At 40.4% G+C, this 18,064-nt stretch overlaps 1 protein-coding gene across 1 annotated transcript; it reads left to right on the top strand.

Annotated features, from left to right (window-relative positions):
• The first annotated feature begins 265 nt into the window (after nt 1-265).
• LOC117539104 (zinc finger protein 568-like) lies at nt 266-6,358 on the top strand. Its single transcript, XM_034205134.1, has 2 exons — nt 266-545; nt 5,587-6,358. Exons 1-2 carry the CDS (start codon nt 347-349, stop codon nt 6,195-6,197), a joined length of 810 nt encoding a protein of 269 aa, XP_034061025.1. The 5' UTR covers nt 266-346; the 3' UTR covers nt 6,198-6,358.
• The last annotated feature ends 11,706 nt before the right edge of the window (nt 6,359-18,064 follow it).

Raw genomic sequence — 18,064 nt, 5'->3', positions numbered from 1 at the left:
TTATAATTCAATAATATATATTATTCTGAAATGGACCTTTGTGAAGTACCACAGGTAAGTGTGGTACTTACCTGTGGTACTTTCAGTACTTTTTGATGGAAATAAATGTTTACTTTTACTGAGGTTTTACTTTGATATTAGTAATATTACTACTACTGTTTTCACTTCGTCCACCACTGGCATCCAGTCCAACAGGGGGCGATACCACATGTGTCATTCTTTAGTTACCAGTGAAAGCATCACTGCGCATGCTCATAGACAGGAACCAGGAAGAGTAGCTAGTAAACAAGTGTCCACAGCGCTTCGGAGAGCGAACCTCCGATTCCATCAGAACTTTGCCGCTATTATGTCTAAAATCGAGATGCTGAGGCTGCTCATCACCCAGCGGCTCACGGCGGCAGCCGAGGAGATCTTCGGGGTGTTCGGGAGAACCATAGCCGAGTACGAGGAGGAGATCTCCCGCTCCAAGCTGGAGATCGAGCGCCAGCGCCGGCTGCTGGAGCTCTCCCTGCAGCCGGAGGTCTCGGTGCAGCACCGCAGCTCAGGTGAGGAACCTCATGGCCGATAGCAGGCACTCTCTGCCGGTCCCTGCTCACTGAGCCGCCGCTGAATGAAGCTGCTGTTCACAAATGCGAAATACACTATACTACATTAACTAGCTGCTTTCCCAATGTTTAACTGCTTTATGTTTGCAATGTAAAGTGAGCCTATTGTCCAAATAAAGCTGAACATCAGATGTGTAAGAAGTAAACGTCATAGTCTACTTTATTGTCAACCTTCTGTGTGTGGGAGACAGGGCAGTACTCCATTCTAAACGTTACCCAAGTTCGAGTCGTGCATTCTAAATGTTACTCAAGTAAAAGTACAAAAGAAAATGGCATCAAAATGTACTTGTATCAAAAGTAAAAGTAGTCATTGTGCAGATTGGTCCATTTCAGAATAATATATATGATATGTTTTATAATGATTGATCATGAAAGTGTTCTCAAAGCTGGTAAAGGTGCAGCTAGTTTGAATGGCTTTGTATACTGCAGGGTAGCTGGTGGATTTACTCCAGGTGGAACTAAAGTCTGATTCAACACTTGATTAGATTTCACATCATTCATCCAGATCTGTAAAGTAACTAAAGGTCCACCATTTTACTCTGAACTGTAGTGGAGTAGAAGTAAGGGGACATTAAAATGTTCTGTCTTCTTAACTGATTCCTAAATAATGAACAATCATCATGTTGTTGGAATGAAAATATAGCTTTTAACTTTTTTTCAGTTTCTGTATCAGCTACTGCCTGGGGGTAAATGTTGGCAGTGAACGCAGAGCAGAAAGATATTAACTGTATATAAAGGTATTTATGGTGGCCCTAAAGTGCAAGTCAAAACAGCATTCCACAAAACACTCAGCATTCCACAAAACACTCAGCATTCCACAAAACACTCAGCATTCCACAAAACACCACAGCAGCATTTCAACTTATACGGAAAGGGTATTCCTTTAGGGAGAACTCTTCTTGTTTGTGATTGGACAGAGCCATTCAGAGAAGCACTGCTGTGATTGGTTGTTTTTGCTGCCAGTCAAGAAATGACGCTTCGTGATTGGTCAGCACCCGACAGCGCAACATGTCCCGAAACATCAACCGTTAGCTGTTAGCACTCAGAGCTCACAGCTCCTCATATCTGTTCAGAAACTGGACAAAAGTTAAACAAGTACAAACCACAGACTGTCTGTGTCATGGCGAATACAGTCGCTGGTTTATTTATCCAATCCAATCCACTTTATTTATATAGCAAATATTATAAACAGAGGGTTTACCGAAGTGTTTCACAGGAAACATAACATTATAATAAAATATAATATTACAATAATAGATAAAAGGCACATAAAGGCTATGGACAGACAATAAAAGCAGAACAGTCGATAAAACACAGCTCAAACTGACTCGAAAGCGAGGGAAAAGAGGTGGGTCTTCAGGAGGGACTTAAAAGTTTGTAGGGTGGGCTACAATTTGACATGGGAGGGCAGGTCGTTCCAGAGCCTACCGCTGAGAAGGCTCGGTCTCCCCTGGTCTTTTTCTTTGTTTTAGGGACTACTAGCAGCAGATCAGCCGACCTCAAAGTAGGAGGTCGGAGATGTACTGAGGGGCCAGCCCATTAAGCGATTTATAAACAATAGAATCTTAAAATCTTAAAATGAACTCTAAAATGGACAGGAAGCCAGTGGAGGGAAGCCAGAATAGGTGTGATGTGCTCATGCTTGCGTGTTCCTGTAAGCAGCCGATCCGCAGCGTTTTGTACCAGCTGCAGGCGGGCCAGCGAGGTCTTGTTTAGGCCGGCATAAAGTGCATTACAATAATCTAGACGAGTAGAAACAAAGGCATGAATTACACGCTCAAAGTCTAAAAAGGATAAAACCTAGACTCAACCACAGAGTTAATCTGTCTATCCAATTTAAAAGCACTGTCGATTTTGACGCTGTCTGCCGTTGTTGTGAGTGTGGAAGGAGCAGCTACAGGTTGGTTTATCCTGAACGATCCGATCTCCATTCAGAAAACACGCATTTTAAAAGGTTGTTCGCCTGCCGTCTGTCTGCAGACTTGTCAAAGCATTAATTCATAGTTTTTACTAACCGGTATTACATTACGTTACATTACATTACATTACATTGCATTTAGCTGACGCTTTTATCCAAAGCGACTTACAATAAGTACATTCGACCAGGAAGACACAACCTTGAAGAAAACAGAATCATATAAGTACATCAGGTTTCATAGAGCCAAACATTTCAAGTGCTACTCAACTGGCTTTAGATAAGCCAGTCCTTTATTAGTATATAAGTACTTTGTTAATAGTTCTATCGCTCGAAGTGGAGTCGAAAGAGATGAGTTTTCAGTCTGCGCCGGAAGATGTGCAAGCTATCTGCTGTCCTGATGTCAATGGGGAGCTCATTCCACCATCTTGGAGCCAGGATAGCAAACCCACATGTTTCTGCTGATGGGAACTTGGGTCCCCCTCGGAGCGAGGGTGCAGCGAGCCGTTTGGCTGATGCAGAGCGTAGTGCACGTGCTGGGGTGTACAGTTTAACCATGTCCTGGATGTACGAAGTATCAGTATCAGTATGTTGTTACTTCGGCATCATTTTGAAACGTGTATTACAATTAAATCACGGTCAAATATGTTCATGTTGTTGTAGGTTACTAATAAAGGACTGGCTTATCTAAAGCCAGTTGAGTAGCACTTGAAATGTTTGGCTCTATGAAACCTGATGTACTTATATGATTCTGTTTTCTTCAAGGTTGTGTCTTCCTGGTCGAATGTACTTATTGTAAGTCGCTTTGGATAAAAGCCTCAGCTAAATGCAATGTAATGTAGGTGGTATCTACCAAAGTATTCGCACAGATATAAGCCCCGCCCCCTCTCCAGTGCGTCTTGTTTGAATGACAGGAGTAAACACAGCTGACAGCCGCGGTGAAACATGAAACTCGAGCGATTAGAGCGATGCGAATATTTGGGGCTTATATCCATGTAAATACTATGGTAGACTACAACAAAATGAACATATTTGACCGTGATTTCATTGTAATACACGTTTCAAAATGATGCCGAAGTAACTACATACTGATACCGGTTAGTAAAAACCATGAATTAACGCTTTAACAAGTCTGCAGACAGACGGCAGGCGAAAAGCTTTTAAAATGCGTGTTTTCTGGATGGAATCGGATCCATCAGGCTAAACTAACCTGTAGCTGCTCCGTCCACACTCACAACATGATACAGACATAAATAAAGCAACGACTGTATTCTCCATGACACAGACAGTCTGTGGTTTGTACTTGTTTAACTTTTGTCTAGTTTCTGAACAGATATGAGGAGCTGTGAGCTCTGAGTGCTAACAGCTAACGGCTGATGTTTCGGGACATGTTGCGATGTCGGGTACTGACTAGGGCTGCACGATTTTGGAAAAAAATCTAATTGCGATTTTTCTGACAAATATTGCGATTCGAATTGCGATATTTGTTTTTAAGCGACCCAACGGAAGTTTATTGTAAAATGTGGCCATAACTCATAAGTCGTATTAACGTACTCCCGTCTCTAGCACCCCCGCAGCCCGAGCTACGAATGAAAGAACTAAACTTACATGAAACTTCTGTTGGGTTGCTCTAAAGTCAAGCTTCAGTTTAAGATTCACCCTGTAATAGATGTAAAACATGTGAGGGAGCATTACTAACCTGACTCAGATGGTTTGTTTCACCAAACCATCTAGGAAAGCTTCATTGGAAGCCATTTGGAAAGGGAAGGCACTTTCAAAAGCACTTGGCAGGTCATTGGATCAATCTGTCTATCACCTTCTATCATGGGCCACTTCTGATTGATTAACAATGGCTGGTACATGTGGAGCACAGCACTTCTGATTGGTGTGGATGACTGACACACAAGAAAAAGAAAAAAAAATTGTAAAAAAAAAAAAAAATTGTAAACAAAATAAAATGTTAAAAAAAATCGCAGGCTTTGCGATTTGATAATCGCATCATTTCAAATCGCGATTTCGATTTAAAATCGATTAATCGTTCAGCCCTAGTACTGACCAATCACGACGCATCATTTCTTGACTGGCAGCAAAAACAACCAATCACAGCAGTGCTTCTCTGGCTGGCTCTGTCCAATCACAAACAAGAAGTGTTCTCCCTAAAGCAGTGTTTCTCAAACTGTTTCATACCAAGGACCACTTAACCAATAAAAAAACACTCGCGGACCACCTAACTCCACAAATATCCAAAAACACATCGTTTTTTACAAATCGTCTGAAAATTGTACAAACAAGTGGCAACATGTGTGATGAAGGTGCTTATCTGGGCTATATCATGCAATCAAAAGTGAAACTTAAGCTCGTTCCATTGCGGAGATATTGCCGCGAGAGTGCGAAAAACTTAAATAAATGTATTTATTTCAAATGTGAAATGTTACTAATATACTCACGGACTACTAGGGGGCGCTCACGGACCACCAGTGGTCCGCGGACCACACTTTGAGAAGCACTGCCCTAAAGGAATACCCTTTCCTGAAATGCGGTGGTGTTTTCTGAAATGCTGTTTTGACTTGTACTTCAGGGCCACCGTAGGTATTTGTTTATGGCAAGTGACATCCTCATTTAAATATTCAACAATGTTATCGCATATTTTCTTGAAATCCTGCCGCCCTTCTGGGTAACTTAAATTACAATAATACAAGATAATTAAATAGTTGATTTGTATTTTGTATCAACAATCTGAAATCTGCAAAGTCACTAGTTACTAATAAAGTGCAATATTGGCTTTAAAGATGAAGATGAAAGTGGCTGGAAATAGAAATACTAGCAAAATGTACAGTACAGTTCTTAAGTAAATATTAGGTCCCAACACTGTAGCATATTCCATAAGCTCAAACCACTGCTGATTTTTTTTTCATAGCAAAAAAACTGCTTGATTTTTATTGTGTTGCGACTGTCTGGTAATACAAAAGGAAACTACAACAGATCACATTTATAGTATTTGAAGCTTTTCTTAGTACAAAAACTTGAGTTTTGATCATGTTCCGACTCTTCTTTGTTGTGCCTCAGCTCTCAGTGTGCAGCAGGAGTGGGGCTCCAGCCTCAATGAGATGACCCCCTCCCCCATCAAGGAGGAGGAGGAGGAGGAGGAGCTGTGGCAGGAGGAGAAGCCCCAGACTGTGGAGCAGAACAACGTCACCTTCCTGTTGTTCCAGAGTGGAGATGTGGGAAACAAGCAGGACAACGAGCACCTGACCTCAGACCCCGACACCCATTCAGGCACCTTGGTGCAGACCTATCCCGTGCCGGAGGCGGCCCCTGGAATTTTAAATGCAGCTTCAGGTAACGGCCTGCTGGACTGTGTGGACCTGGACTTACCGCAGTCTGAGGTGGTGGACTCGTACATCTGCACCATCTGCGGCCGTGCTTTCGCGCAGCGAGGACACTGGGCCAAACACGTGCAGGTGCACCGCAACGCAGAGAACAAATTGGACAAGTCGTACACGTGTGACATCTGTGGAAAGAAACTCACACGCTTTGACGGGTATCAGAAACACTTGAGAATTCACACGGGTGAGAAGCCATACTGCTGCAATGAATGTGGGCGCAGATTCAGCGACAACTCCAATTACAAACGACACATTCGCACGCACATGGGACAGAAGATGCAGCCGAGCTGAGGCCCAGGCGCACGGAGGATACATACACATGACACTTGCAACAACACAGGCAATACATGTCCACAGTCATTTGGATGAATATGAAAACTCTTGTGTTTATTAATGCCCTTCCTCCACCGTTTTTAACTATGCCCCTCTAAAAGCTTTGCTTTATAAAACCCAGAACAAATTAAAAGTATGTGTTCCACATTAAAAATATTTTTAGATTTAACTCAGTGTCCCCGGGGTCTTAAAAAGTATTAAAGTTGATAAATCAATTTAGCGAAAATGAAGGCTATTAAAAAGTATTAAACGGCATTTTCCAAGGTATTACATTTTGTAGCTTGTTTTCAATAAGTATATAAATGGTCCAAAGAGGTTGTATTCTACAGTGTGCCTGAATGTAATCATGGCGTAGGTGTGTAGTGTGATTCTGTGTAGTTTATTGATGGCATCCCGTTGGGTTTGACGTCATCTGAACAGGACATCGCGCGCTCACTGCTTGATAGCGCGCGAAGGTCCGTTTACGCCGGTTGTTAAACAACATCGTTATGGGGAAATGCAAGTCTGCGTCCAAATGGTCGGAAGATAAGGAGGAAGGACAATCAATGCTGTGTATAGTCAATGTGAGGTAAAGTGTGTCGCCAAGGTAACCGGTTAGAACTCGAAGTGGCGATGAGGTCTTAAAATGTATGGAAAGGGTCTTAAAAGGTTTTACATTTGACTTCAGGATTCCTGCATATACCCTGTAACTATTAGTTTGCTTGTTTGATAAACCACATCAACTAAAACTTGGTTAATTAAAGCCGTTCAGAGTTTGGAAAAAAACACAGAACAAGAGAAAACAGCTCACCATTTGAGGAGTAATAACACAACTTTAAAACATTTATCTTGCAACTAAATGTTAATGTGGATACATTGATGAACAGGATGCTTGGATTTGATATGAATGTATCCACGTTTGTGTGACCATAACCCAGAGATGTTCACAAGTCTTTTTTGTCAAGTCTCAAGTCTTTGGTCACGAGTCCAAGTCAAGTCTCAAGTCTCTAAAAAATAAAAGTCTCACGTCTCTTCTGGTTGTAATACGCCTTCTATTGTCTGCTGCTATCCAGTCTGTTAAGAATACTGCACAGCTATATATAAGACATTCAAAGCATTTACTGTATTATTATCACTCCTATATCTATTAGCATACAGTATCAGTACTGATTAGTTGTTTGTTATATGATCACTTTAAACAGGCTATTGCAATGCAATATGAGGAAAAACATCACACTTTAGCTAAATGCAAACAACTTATAAGCAAAACACTTCAGAATCAGAAATCAGTATCACAAATACTTTATTAATCCCCCGCAGGGAAACTGTGTTAAAAGTACTTCAAAGTAAACATTTGTTCTGTGCCATTTGCAACTAAAAAACTATTGCTGCAATATTATCTGAAATATACTGAACTGGTGATATTAAAACATGACCTGTTCCAAAAGAGATATCTACCATTAACACCATTTACCAGCCAAATGCTGGTAAATCATGCAAGTGGCTGGTACTGTATGTTGCACGCACCAGCCACAAATAACAATGGCAATCTATTGAGTGGTGGTAACAGTTCAACATTCACTAGGCTAGCCATTTGGCCAGTGGACAAAAATGTTAAAATTTGACCTCTGCAACCGTATTGTTTAATTACACTGGGTCTCTAATGACATCTTTTAAGTCTACTATAAATAAACATATTCCTCTATCCTCTCACTCAAACCCAGTGTAATGGTAACCTGATAAACCTGTAACATTAACGTTACGTGGTCAACAATAAACCTGTAACCTGCCTATAAACCGACAGATGTATTTATGTATGTAACTATGTATTGTTCTACGTTTAACGTTAGCCAGTAGATGGTGGCAGCGGAACGTAATGATTAACGTTACCGACCTTTTTTATGTCATGTCAAGAGTTGGATGTCAACGCCACTCAACGCAAACAAGTGTGACAAGCAAACATTCACTCATCTTTTCAAATATTCAGTTACAAAGCTAGTAGCAAGCTAAGTTAACATTACATAGCTGATGCTGAGCTAAACATGTTTGCTAACCGTCCATATGCGTTAATGTGACTGACCTCTCCGGGTGAGTTTTCAAGTGCCTGATGACATTTGACGTTGTTGCACCAGCATCCTCGATTTTAATATTGCAGACTTTGCAGTGTGCGCTCCTGTTGTTGGTGCCGCCGGCGTTTTGTTCGAAGTTTTTATAGTTGAACCTAATTACAAGCGATACAGCTGCAGGTGTGCCGCCGGTCGCCATGGTGTTAATGTTAATGTTAAAGGTGGGGTAGGTAAGTTTGAGAAACCGGCTTTATGTTATATTCCATGGAATCCTCGTAACATCCAGATAGCAATGAATATCTTAAGTGCTTTGACAAAAAATCCATAAAAAAAATTCATCTGTGGAAGCTGTGGTACTGTAAAAAGCACGACCAATTATTTTAGCCGGCCCGGCTATAATAACTGGATAGCCTACCTGCCTGTCAGCCTCCCATCGGGGCACAAACTTATCTCGTGCCCTCATTGGTCATGTGCGCGTTCGTGTGTGTTGGAGGAGGGGCTCTGTGAGGAAGTGGCAGATTTTCTCCGGTTGTGTATTTTCAAATTCTAGCGATCTCGAGCCGGTTTCTCAAACTCACCTACCCCACCTTTAATACGCCAAAAATAGAAAACACAATGATTGTTCACGAGTCCCAAAACACGAGTCCAAGTCGAGTCCGAAGTCTTTTGAGCAGGAGTCCAAGTCAAGTCTGAAGTCTCTGTGTGTGCGACTTAAGTGCGACTCGAGTCCGAGTCACCAACTCGAGTCCCCATCTCTGCCATAACCCAAGACAAAGAAGAAAATACATAATATATTTTGATATCTAACAGGTGGAAGGGGAAGCAGTGAAGTTGCACTTCACAAAACATATCTGAATGGTACACTTTAATGTCAGTTTGGATTCAGACTACCTATATTGGACTTTTTTATGAATGCCTGGGTCCAAGATCTTTTGTATATGATTTAAATTGGGAATGGTAGTGAGGCAGTTCGGAATACATATTTAGCTTAATACAGACACATTCAGGTCTTTGTATTTGGGCAGTTGGTTCAAATGGTCCATCCATATAAACATGGCCCCCCCCACACTCTGGAGGGTAACGCTTTGAAAAGACTGTACGACTTACTGAAGGAATAAAATCAGATGACTGAAAACTCATGTTCTTCACATTGATTCAAAAGCTTTGGAAGTGTTTCAGAGTCAGAATCTGAAAAACCTGACATTCATCAGAGTACGATGAATAATAATATGTCACTTGTGCCATGTTCTGCAACTTTTATATATAAATATAAATGCACGTGTGGTTACATTCTAGTCACTTTGCGCCTCTGTCACCTCAGACATATGCCACTCCGCACTTGGTTCTTTGAGCTGTCTGGGTAAATTGTTGGCGCTGGAGATGAAACCGTTTTCAGGATCAGGAGCCATCAAAAGACGAACAACTGGTTTTCAACCGGGCCTGGAACCACCTGGATGGAATAGGGGTAAGAGACTAACGACTCCTCTGGGATCAAATCAGATTCTGATTGCATTTATTTAAAACAAGGGACAGTGTACATTAATCAACATATTAAAAACATGTAAAAGTACTCGAATTAGCCAAAAAGCCAGTTTTCATCGATAGTCCCTTTGCCAGATGGTGATAGACATCCTAAAAGCAAGAATACAAATACCACAATTCTAAAATATTAATAAATATGTTACAGCTCCTTCACCCATCATCTACAATCTGTTCAGCGTTGTTACTCATCTAGTTTTCCATGTCTCTTCAGGTGAGCTATGAGAAGGAGTGTTTGGCTTTATCTTCATATTTCTCTAACATAAACAAAACACCTGTGGAAATGTCATTCAAAGAAATCATACATATACATTGGGTAAAATGAGTATTGAACACGTCACTATTTTTCTCAGTAAATGTATTTCTAAAGTTGCTATTGACATGACAATTTCACCAGATGTCGGTAACAACCCATGCACTTCACACATGCAAAGAAACCAAAACAAATATGTTCAGAAATTAAGTTAAGTGTAATAAAATGGAATGACACAGGTAAAAAGTATTGAACATGCTTACCGACATGTATTTAATACTTAGTACAAACGTCTTTGTTGGTAATTACAGCTTCAAGACGCCTCCTGTGAGAAACTCGTCTCATGCATTGCTCAGGTGGGATTTTGGCCCATTCTTCCACACAAACAGCTACTTCAGATTTTGAAGGTTCCGTGGGCCTCTTGAACTCTGATCTTTAATTCTTTCCATGGAGTTTCTATTGGATTCAAGTCAGGTGATTGGCTTGACAGCTTTATTTTCTTTCTCTGAAACCAATTGAGAGTTTCCTTGGCTGTGTATTTGGGTTTATTGTCTTGCTGAAATGTCCACCCTCGTTTCATTACATTACATTACATTACATTTAGCTGACGCTTTTATCCAAAGCGACTTACAATAAGTGCGTTCGACCAACAAGATACAACCTTGAAGAAAACAGAATCATAAGTACATCAGGTTTCATAGAGCCACAACATTTCAAGTGCTACTCAACTGGCTATAGATAAGCCAGTCCTTTCATCTTCATCATCCTGGTAGATTTGTATCAAGAATGTCTCTGTACATTTTTCCATTCATCCGTCCTTCAATGATATGGAGATTGTCAGTGCCGTATGCTGAAAAAGGGGTGATGTGCAGTGCCATTTGACCTCCCAACATGGTGTGTCAAATGGCATCCAAAGAGTTCAGTTTTGGACTCATCTGACCAGACTGTATTCTCCCAGTATTTCACAGGTTTGTCTAAATGTTGTGCAGCAAACCTTAAACAAGCTTCAACATTCTTTCTCTTCATCAATGGAGTCTTGCGTGGTGAGCGTGCATACAGGCCATGGTGGCTGAGTGCATTACTTATTGTTTTATTTGAAACAATTGTACCTGCTAACTCCAGGTCTTTCTGAAGACCCTTGGCTCTTGGACAACTCTTCTGATAATTATTTTCATTCCTCTGTCAGAACACTTGCGAGGAGCTGGTGAAATTATGTTATTTCCACTTCTGGATTATGGCCCCAACAGTGCTCACTGGAACATGCAGACGTTTAGAAATCCTTCTGTAACCAATGTCATGAGTGTGTTTAGGTTGTGAAGGTCTTGAGAGAGCTCTTTGCTTTTCCCCATCTTGAGATGTTTCTTGTGTGACTCAACAGGTTGACACAACAACCTCAGGGGTTGGGAGATACTGAGTATTTTAGAGAAAAACGGGTGCTGTTGTTTTAACAGCAACATTACTTAATATAAACAAGACATCCAAAACAAAATACCAATTACTGCATAGGTCTTTGATTAAACATCAAATTAAACCTGTTAAATAAATACTTGACAAACAAAGGCATTGAATCAGGAGCCCTGCCATCAGTGTGTGAATGTGGTTGTCATTTAGTATCCAGGTGTTTGAATGAATGTGCAAGTACATTTTATTGCCAGGTGCGTTTACACATACATGAATTTGCTTTGGTGTCTGGTGGTGCGAACATACACTCTAAAAAATGTTGGGTTACTTATTTCTATAAACACATTGCTGGGTTGATTTGGCTGGGTCATACTTATGGGTTATTTGGGTACTGTAAACACACTGGTGGGTTGTTCATGCTGGGTCAAAGGGGTTATTAGGGCTTCAATTGCAGTTGAACACCCGCCTGGGTTATTTTTAACCCAGAGGTTGCTTTATTCATTTTCCCACTTCTGAATCATTCTGGAACCATCTTTTTGTCATGTCTCACAACACAAGGTATGTAACCTATATTTTATCACTATATTTTACCTATATTTATATAATTATACAATAAGTAAGTGATTTTGAAAAACCACTACAACCACAACAGTGATTTTGCAAAACCACTAATCAGCCAGTGATTTCACAGAATCACCAGTGTTCTTGCAAAACCACTGATTTCTCACATTCACTGTGACATATAGGCTACAGTATGTATGAATCAGAATCGGTATGCACACCAGATTGGAGGCAGCAGCTTGTCCATTCGAAGGGTTGGAATTCAAATGGATGTACGTACTATTATACACTGTAAGACCAAACATTACAAGCTTCTGAAAGAAAATGGGTTGTTTCAAATCAAACATTGAAAAAAGTTAATTCACCGCAAATGTTCTGATGACTATGAACTGATTTAATATTGTGTATACAGTGTTCAACCACTTTGGGTCATATTGGTAATAGTACATTTTTACTGAATCTGTCTGACGCTGGTCTGACGTCATCACGTATGTGCTCCGCCCCCGACGTGCCTAGACGTTCTATCACCCATGTACGGTGGCCGGCAGGTGCAAACGCGGAACAACGGCCAAAAACAAATACATTAGCAGGAAACAGCTACAAATCCTGAAATGAAAAACAAACAAATCCTGAAAACAAATACAACTAAAAAACGCTGCATTTACAGAAATGATGCAAACTAAATACAACACACAAACCCCGAAAACAAACGCGACAAAAAAACGCTGCAAATACCAAAACGACATGCAAAGTCCAAAGCACATACAAATCCCAAAACACATACCAAAAAAAAACATTCCTGAAGTGTTCCATGCCCCTAGGGGGCGCACTACGTGGAACAGATTGTATTACTATAGTACTATAGGAAAATGAAAATAATAAATGCTTTAGACAATAAGAAACATAGAGTTAACTGTTGAGTTGCTCAGTTTTTTTAGATTGTCAATACTATTACTGTATAACTAATATCTCAGGTTAAGAGGCACATTCAAATAAAGATTGGTCTTTAAAAACATGTTGTCTTTTGAATTGTTTGTCTAAAGTCAAGGATCTATAACTGGTACTTAGTTTTAATGATACAGTCTGGTTATTATGCTGTTTGGAGGTGGCCTCACAGGTAAGAGCGCTAACTAGCTACCATCACATGTACCTTAGCTTGACTTAAATGTATTAAACGTATAATTAAGTGATATCAAAATATAAATAACTAATGTCATGCAAACATATTAATATTTGCTTGATTCCAGTGTTGAATTTAGCACAATTGCATACAAACGTTAAGGGGTTTTAAGATTCTGAAGTATTATGCTAAAAACTCAATAACTTAGATTATTATTTATAGTTTTGCTGAATAGTTTCATGTCCGCTTACCTTAGAAACGTAAAATGCCACGGCAGCGTGCAGATGGGGAACATGTTAGCTTAGCTTGGTAGCTTCAGCTAGCTCTGTTTACTTCCAGTTCGGTGGCAGGAGGTTCCGCCTTGGCTCCGCCTCTTTGCCCTTATTTGGATTAGGCGGGAACAGGCGGGAGTTGAACTCTGACGTCACTGTCGAGCTGTTAGTGTCCGACTCCGCCTACTAAGGGCTTCTCGGCAACTCTGCAGAATCCTATGGGTGACGTCACGGACCCTACGTCCATTTATATATACAGTCTATGGTCTTTCCTCAGCGAGGAGGACCAGGCCTGATGGAGGAGCCCATGCTGGGCATAGCTGATACCAACTGCACAGGCCTAGTCTGTCACTTTATTTGACTAAATGTGTTTACTTATACATTTAATAGGTTTACACCTTCTGTCCATATGTGCTTTTTATTTAAAACATTTGATGAAGTTTTGGTTCACATTTCAATAAATTGTATTTGTGTTTGCACTCCTTTTGTCCATTATTCTTACTGAAAATGTTAGATGACACATTCACATCTGACTGAAGATTGGCCCCATTTATTTGTGACGTTGCAAACTCTGCGGTACAAGGCACAAGTGATGTGAAGCTCATAAAGTGAGGCAAATAGAAATAATCAGCTGATGGAGTGTAGATGTGGAAATAGCTGCATTCGATCAGCTGACTGTGTTTTCACAATAAAAGTAGTTTCTTAGTGAATGTCCTGTACTGGTCTTAAAATCTCATAACATCAGCTTTTAATGTTCCTCTTGGATGTTCTTCTTGACCCTCAGAGAAGGAGAAAATGTTGTGTCTTTCAGGCATGTCCTTTCCTAACAAAAATGACAGGAAACATAAAACATATTATTGCAGAACAAGTGTGTTATTTATAAAAGCAGTGTGTTTGTGTGTTTAGGGGCTGTAGATATAATTATTTTGTAATTGTAATGTGTTTTTTTTATTTCAACAGTGAGCTACAAAGACAATCAGATTATGAATGAACAGTATGAAGCTCATCAACATTGAAATATATGTTATTATCAAAATAATATTTAACTGTTATCAAAACGTAGTGCAACTGTAGAAGCTTGCTCTGTTGTCTCACTGAAAGAATCACTTTTACCACGTTTTTTACAGACAATATTGAGATATAAATAGTAGCAGTTCTCACTATGTGTTAAATAGCTTTGCCTTCAATACATTAAATTAGAAAGCTGACAAAGTCATATTGCTAAATATCTAAAATGTAACTTTTTGCATGGAAAAAACCCTCAACTTAACTGATGTGTAGGTGATCTAGTATTTAGTATTGTTTAATGCAGGGGTGGGGAACCTCCGGCCCCCGGGCCGTATACGGCCCGCGAGACCATTTGGTACGGCCCTCGAGGTAATTTATAAACACACGCAACAAATAAAAAAATGAAAGAAATCTAGACCGCAAAAACATTAAACAAGCGAGTGCCTGTTTTTCCTGGCCAAGGTCAGGGTCCTTGAACACAACACGAGCCTGACCCCCAAAACACACCAGGAGCGTCTGCGCCGCGTTACGTTGCGGCTGCGCCACGCTGCGACCTCCTCCTGCGACAACACACACCAGACGCGTTTCAAAACGTTGCGGAAGCGGAGCGTCGTGTGTGCAGCCCATAGATGTATAATAAGAACTGGATACAGCGTGGGAGGCGGGGCCTCATTCATTCCTATGAGAGCTGCTCATTAGCGCATGATGATAAAATGGCCCAACTTTTGAGAGAGTGAAACGTCACAGATTACCCAGCATGCCTGAGAAGTACCCGTATGTGCACTCATAGAGCATGCGCAACTTTAACCAAAATGCTCGTTCACATCAAGCACGTCAATTTGCGTACACGTAACAGCACCGTGCGTTCATGACAGCATGGTAATGGATTGTTGTTATCATGGATTTGATATGAACGAGGCGGCAGTTAGCAGCTAGCGGCTAGCTAGTAATGATGCTAATGTACACATCAATCGTTATGTACTTATATTACGCTCTAACAGGATCTAGTGATATCCAACAGAGCTTCATTTAGCATGAAATTATTATTGCACTGTATATATATATATTTATATACAGTGCAATAAGCTTCTTAGTGCAATACGAAGCTACAGGGACGTTAATAATGTCGGTAATATTAACTTTATTTAATACAACATTTACGGTATAAGATTTAATCATACAGCCCATGTAGTATGATAATGAATTACAGCAAACATGTGCAATATATCCATTATTACAGCTCTGTGGGATGGCAGTAAGACGATATGGATCCGTTCTTATCCATGGGTAAAGATAAACGCAACTCACATTGGTTTCTCATACAGCATCTCTGTAAACTACGTGTATTCACTGAATTTCACTCTCTGCCTTTAACGGCTCGTTGTAGCTCCAATAGCTCCAGTCCCCACCCTCCCTGTGAGCACAGTGTGCTCTGATTGGTCGGGACACGTAACATGAACGTGCCGGGCGGCGCGGTCCCGTGGGTTAGATGCGCGTTCATAATGCAGAGGGAAATAACTCTCAGAATAACGTTATTAGCACATTTTTACAACTTGAGGAACGAATGTTTTTAATAAGGGCTATACAAGTGTTCATACTGGGTAGTTTATTTAGTTTAAATCTCGATTTAGCACAATCTCGATTTTATGTTTTTAACAGAAACTTGGATTGAACAAAATAACAGTGCAGCTGTTCTTATCGAATCAACCCCTCCCAACTTTAGTTTTATGAGTCAGGAAAGAATGCATAAGAAAGGGGGTGGAGTTGCTATTCTGTTCAATGATTCCCTTCAATGCAGGAAGACATCGTATGGAAACTTTGATTCTTTTGCATATGTGGCCCTTCGGCTGAAATGCTCCTCTCGAGCTCTGTTCCTAAATATCTATAGACCACCCAAATACTGTGCAAGCTTTTTTGATGACTTTACTGAACTGCTGTCTATAGTGTGTATTGACTTTGACCGTCTAGTCATTGTTGGTGATTTTAACATCCATGTTGACAACCCCCAGGACAGAGGGGCTAAAGAACTGTTTTGTGTTCTTGATAGCTATGGACTGACTCAGCATGTGACGGAGCCCACGCACAATAAGGGGCACACTCTGGACTTAATTATCTCAAAGGGTCTGAATATCTCTAAGGTTGTGGTGACTGATGTTGCACTCTCTGACCATTCCTGTGTTTTCTTTGAGAGCTCTATTTCTGTTCACAAAAATGTTCAAAAAGAGGTAACCACAAAGCGATATTTAACTGAAAATACTAGGGAAATGTTTACTCAGAATTTCTCTTCCACACTTGCCCCTGCCAACATCTCAGTAAATGAGCTAGTAGATCATTTTAATTCAAAAATTAAAAATGTTATAGATGCCATTGCTCCAACTAAGGTAAAGGAAGTGTCTGGCAAGAAAATATCTCCATGGAGAAAGGCCATGACCGTGAAAACAGAAAAAAGAGAATGTCGAAAAGCTGAACGCAGGTGGCGAAAAACAAATCTCCAGGTTAACTTTGAAATCTATAAAGAGAGACTTGGCCTTTATAATTTGGAATTGAAAAACGCACGACAATCGTTCTTCTCTGACATCATTACCAAAAACAAAAACAACGCACGTGCCTTGTTTGCTACCGTCGGCAGACTAACTAACCCCCCAGTGTCAGTAGCCTCTGAATTTCTATCCACCAGGGCGTGCAATGATTTTGCCTCCTTTTTCACTGACAAAATTCAGAAAATCAGACAAGCAGTCAGTGCCTCTGCATCAGGAACAGCAAATGTGTTGTCCCTATCTCCACTTAACATCAATTCAGACATCATGACACAATTCCATCAGATTAATGATAAAAACCTAGAGGACATTATTCAACTTCTGAAATCCTCCTCTTGCTGCCTTGATATTATTCCAACAGGATTTTTCAAAGATGTTTTGCCTTGCATGGCCTCAGATCTACTTCATATAGTAAACAAATCTCTTCACTCAGGTATTTTTCCACAGGCCCTGAAAACTGCAGTCATTAAACCGCTCTTAAAAAAGAATAATCTAGATGCTTCAGTAATGAACAATTACAGGCCCATATCAAACCTCCCATTTCTAGGTAAAATCATTGAAAAAGTTGTTTTTCAACAGTTGAGTAATTTCTTGCATTTAAATGACTGTTTTGATGTGTTCCAGTCAGGCTTTCGTCCAAACCACAGCACTGAGACTGCTCTTGTAAAGGTCTTTAATGACATCCACTTAAACACAGACAGTGGCAGAACTTCAGTGTTAGTATTATTAGATGTCAGTGCTGCGTTTGACACTGTTGACCACAGCATATTACTAGACCGACTGGAAAACTGGGTGGGACTTTCGGAAACAGTTCTGAATTGGTTTGAATCCTACTTAAAGGACAGAAACAACTTTGTTTCTATAGGTAAATACACATCTGAGTTGACAAATATGACATGTGGGGTTCCTCAAGGCTCCATCTTGGGGCCTCTTCTCTTTAACATCTACATGCTACCACTGGCTCAGATAATGAAGAACAACAAAATAAGTTACCATAGCTATGCAGATGACACACAAATTTACGTAACAATTTCACCAGGAGACTATGCTCCAATTCAAACACTGAGTAAGTGCATTGAACAAATCAAT

The sequence above is a fragment of the Gymnodraco acuticeps genome, unplaced genomic scaffold, assembly GCF_902827175.1.
Source record: "Gymnodraco acuticeps unplaced genomic scaffold, fGymAcu1.1, whole genome shotgun sequence".
Taxonomy (NCBI): domain Eukaryota; kingdom Metazoa; phylum Chordata; class Actinopteri; order Perciformes; family Bathydraconidae; genus Gymnodraco; species Gymnodraco acuticeps.
This window is presented reverse-complemented; position numbering and strand designations above follow the sequence as displayed.

Bases quoted from the DNA above. Each gene is read 5' to 3' on its own strand.
- LOC117539104 (XM_034205134.1), top strand. From the start codon at position 347: ATGTCTAAAATCGAGATGCTGAGGCTGCTCATCACCCAGCGGCTCACG. The intron at 546-5,586 runs GTGAGGAACCTC...GTTGTGCCTCAG, and splicing joins GGTGCAGCACCGCAGCTCAG to CTCTCAGTGTGCAGCAGGAG.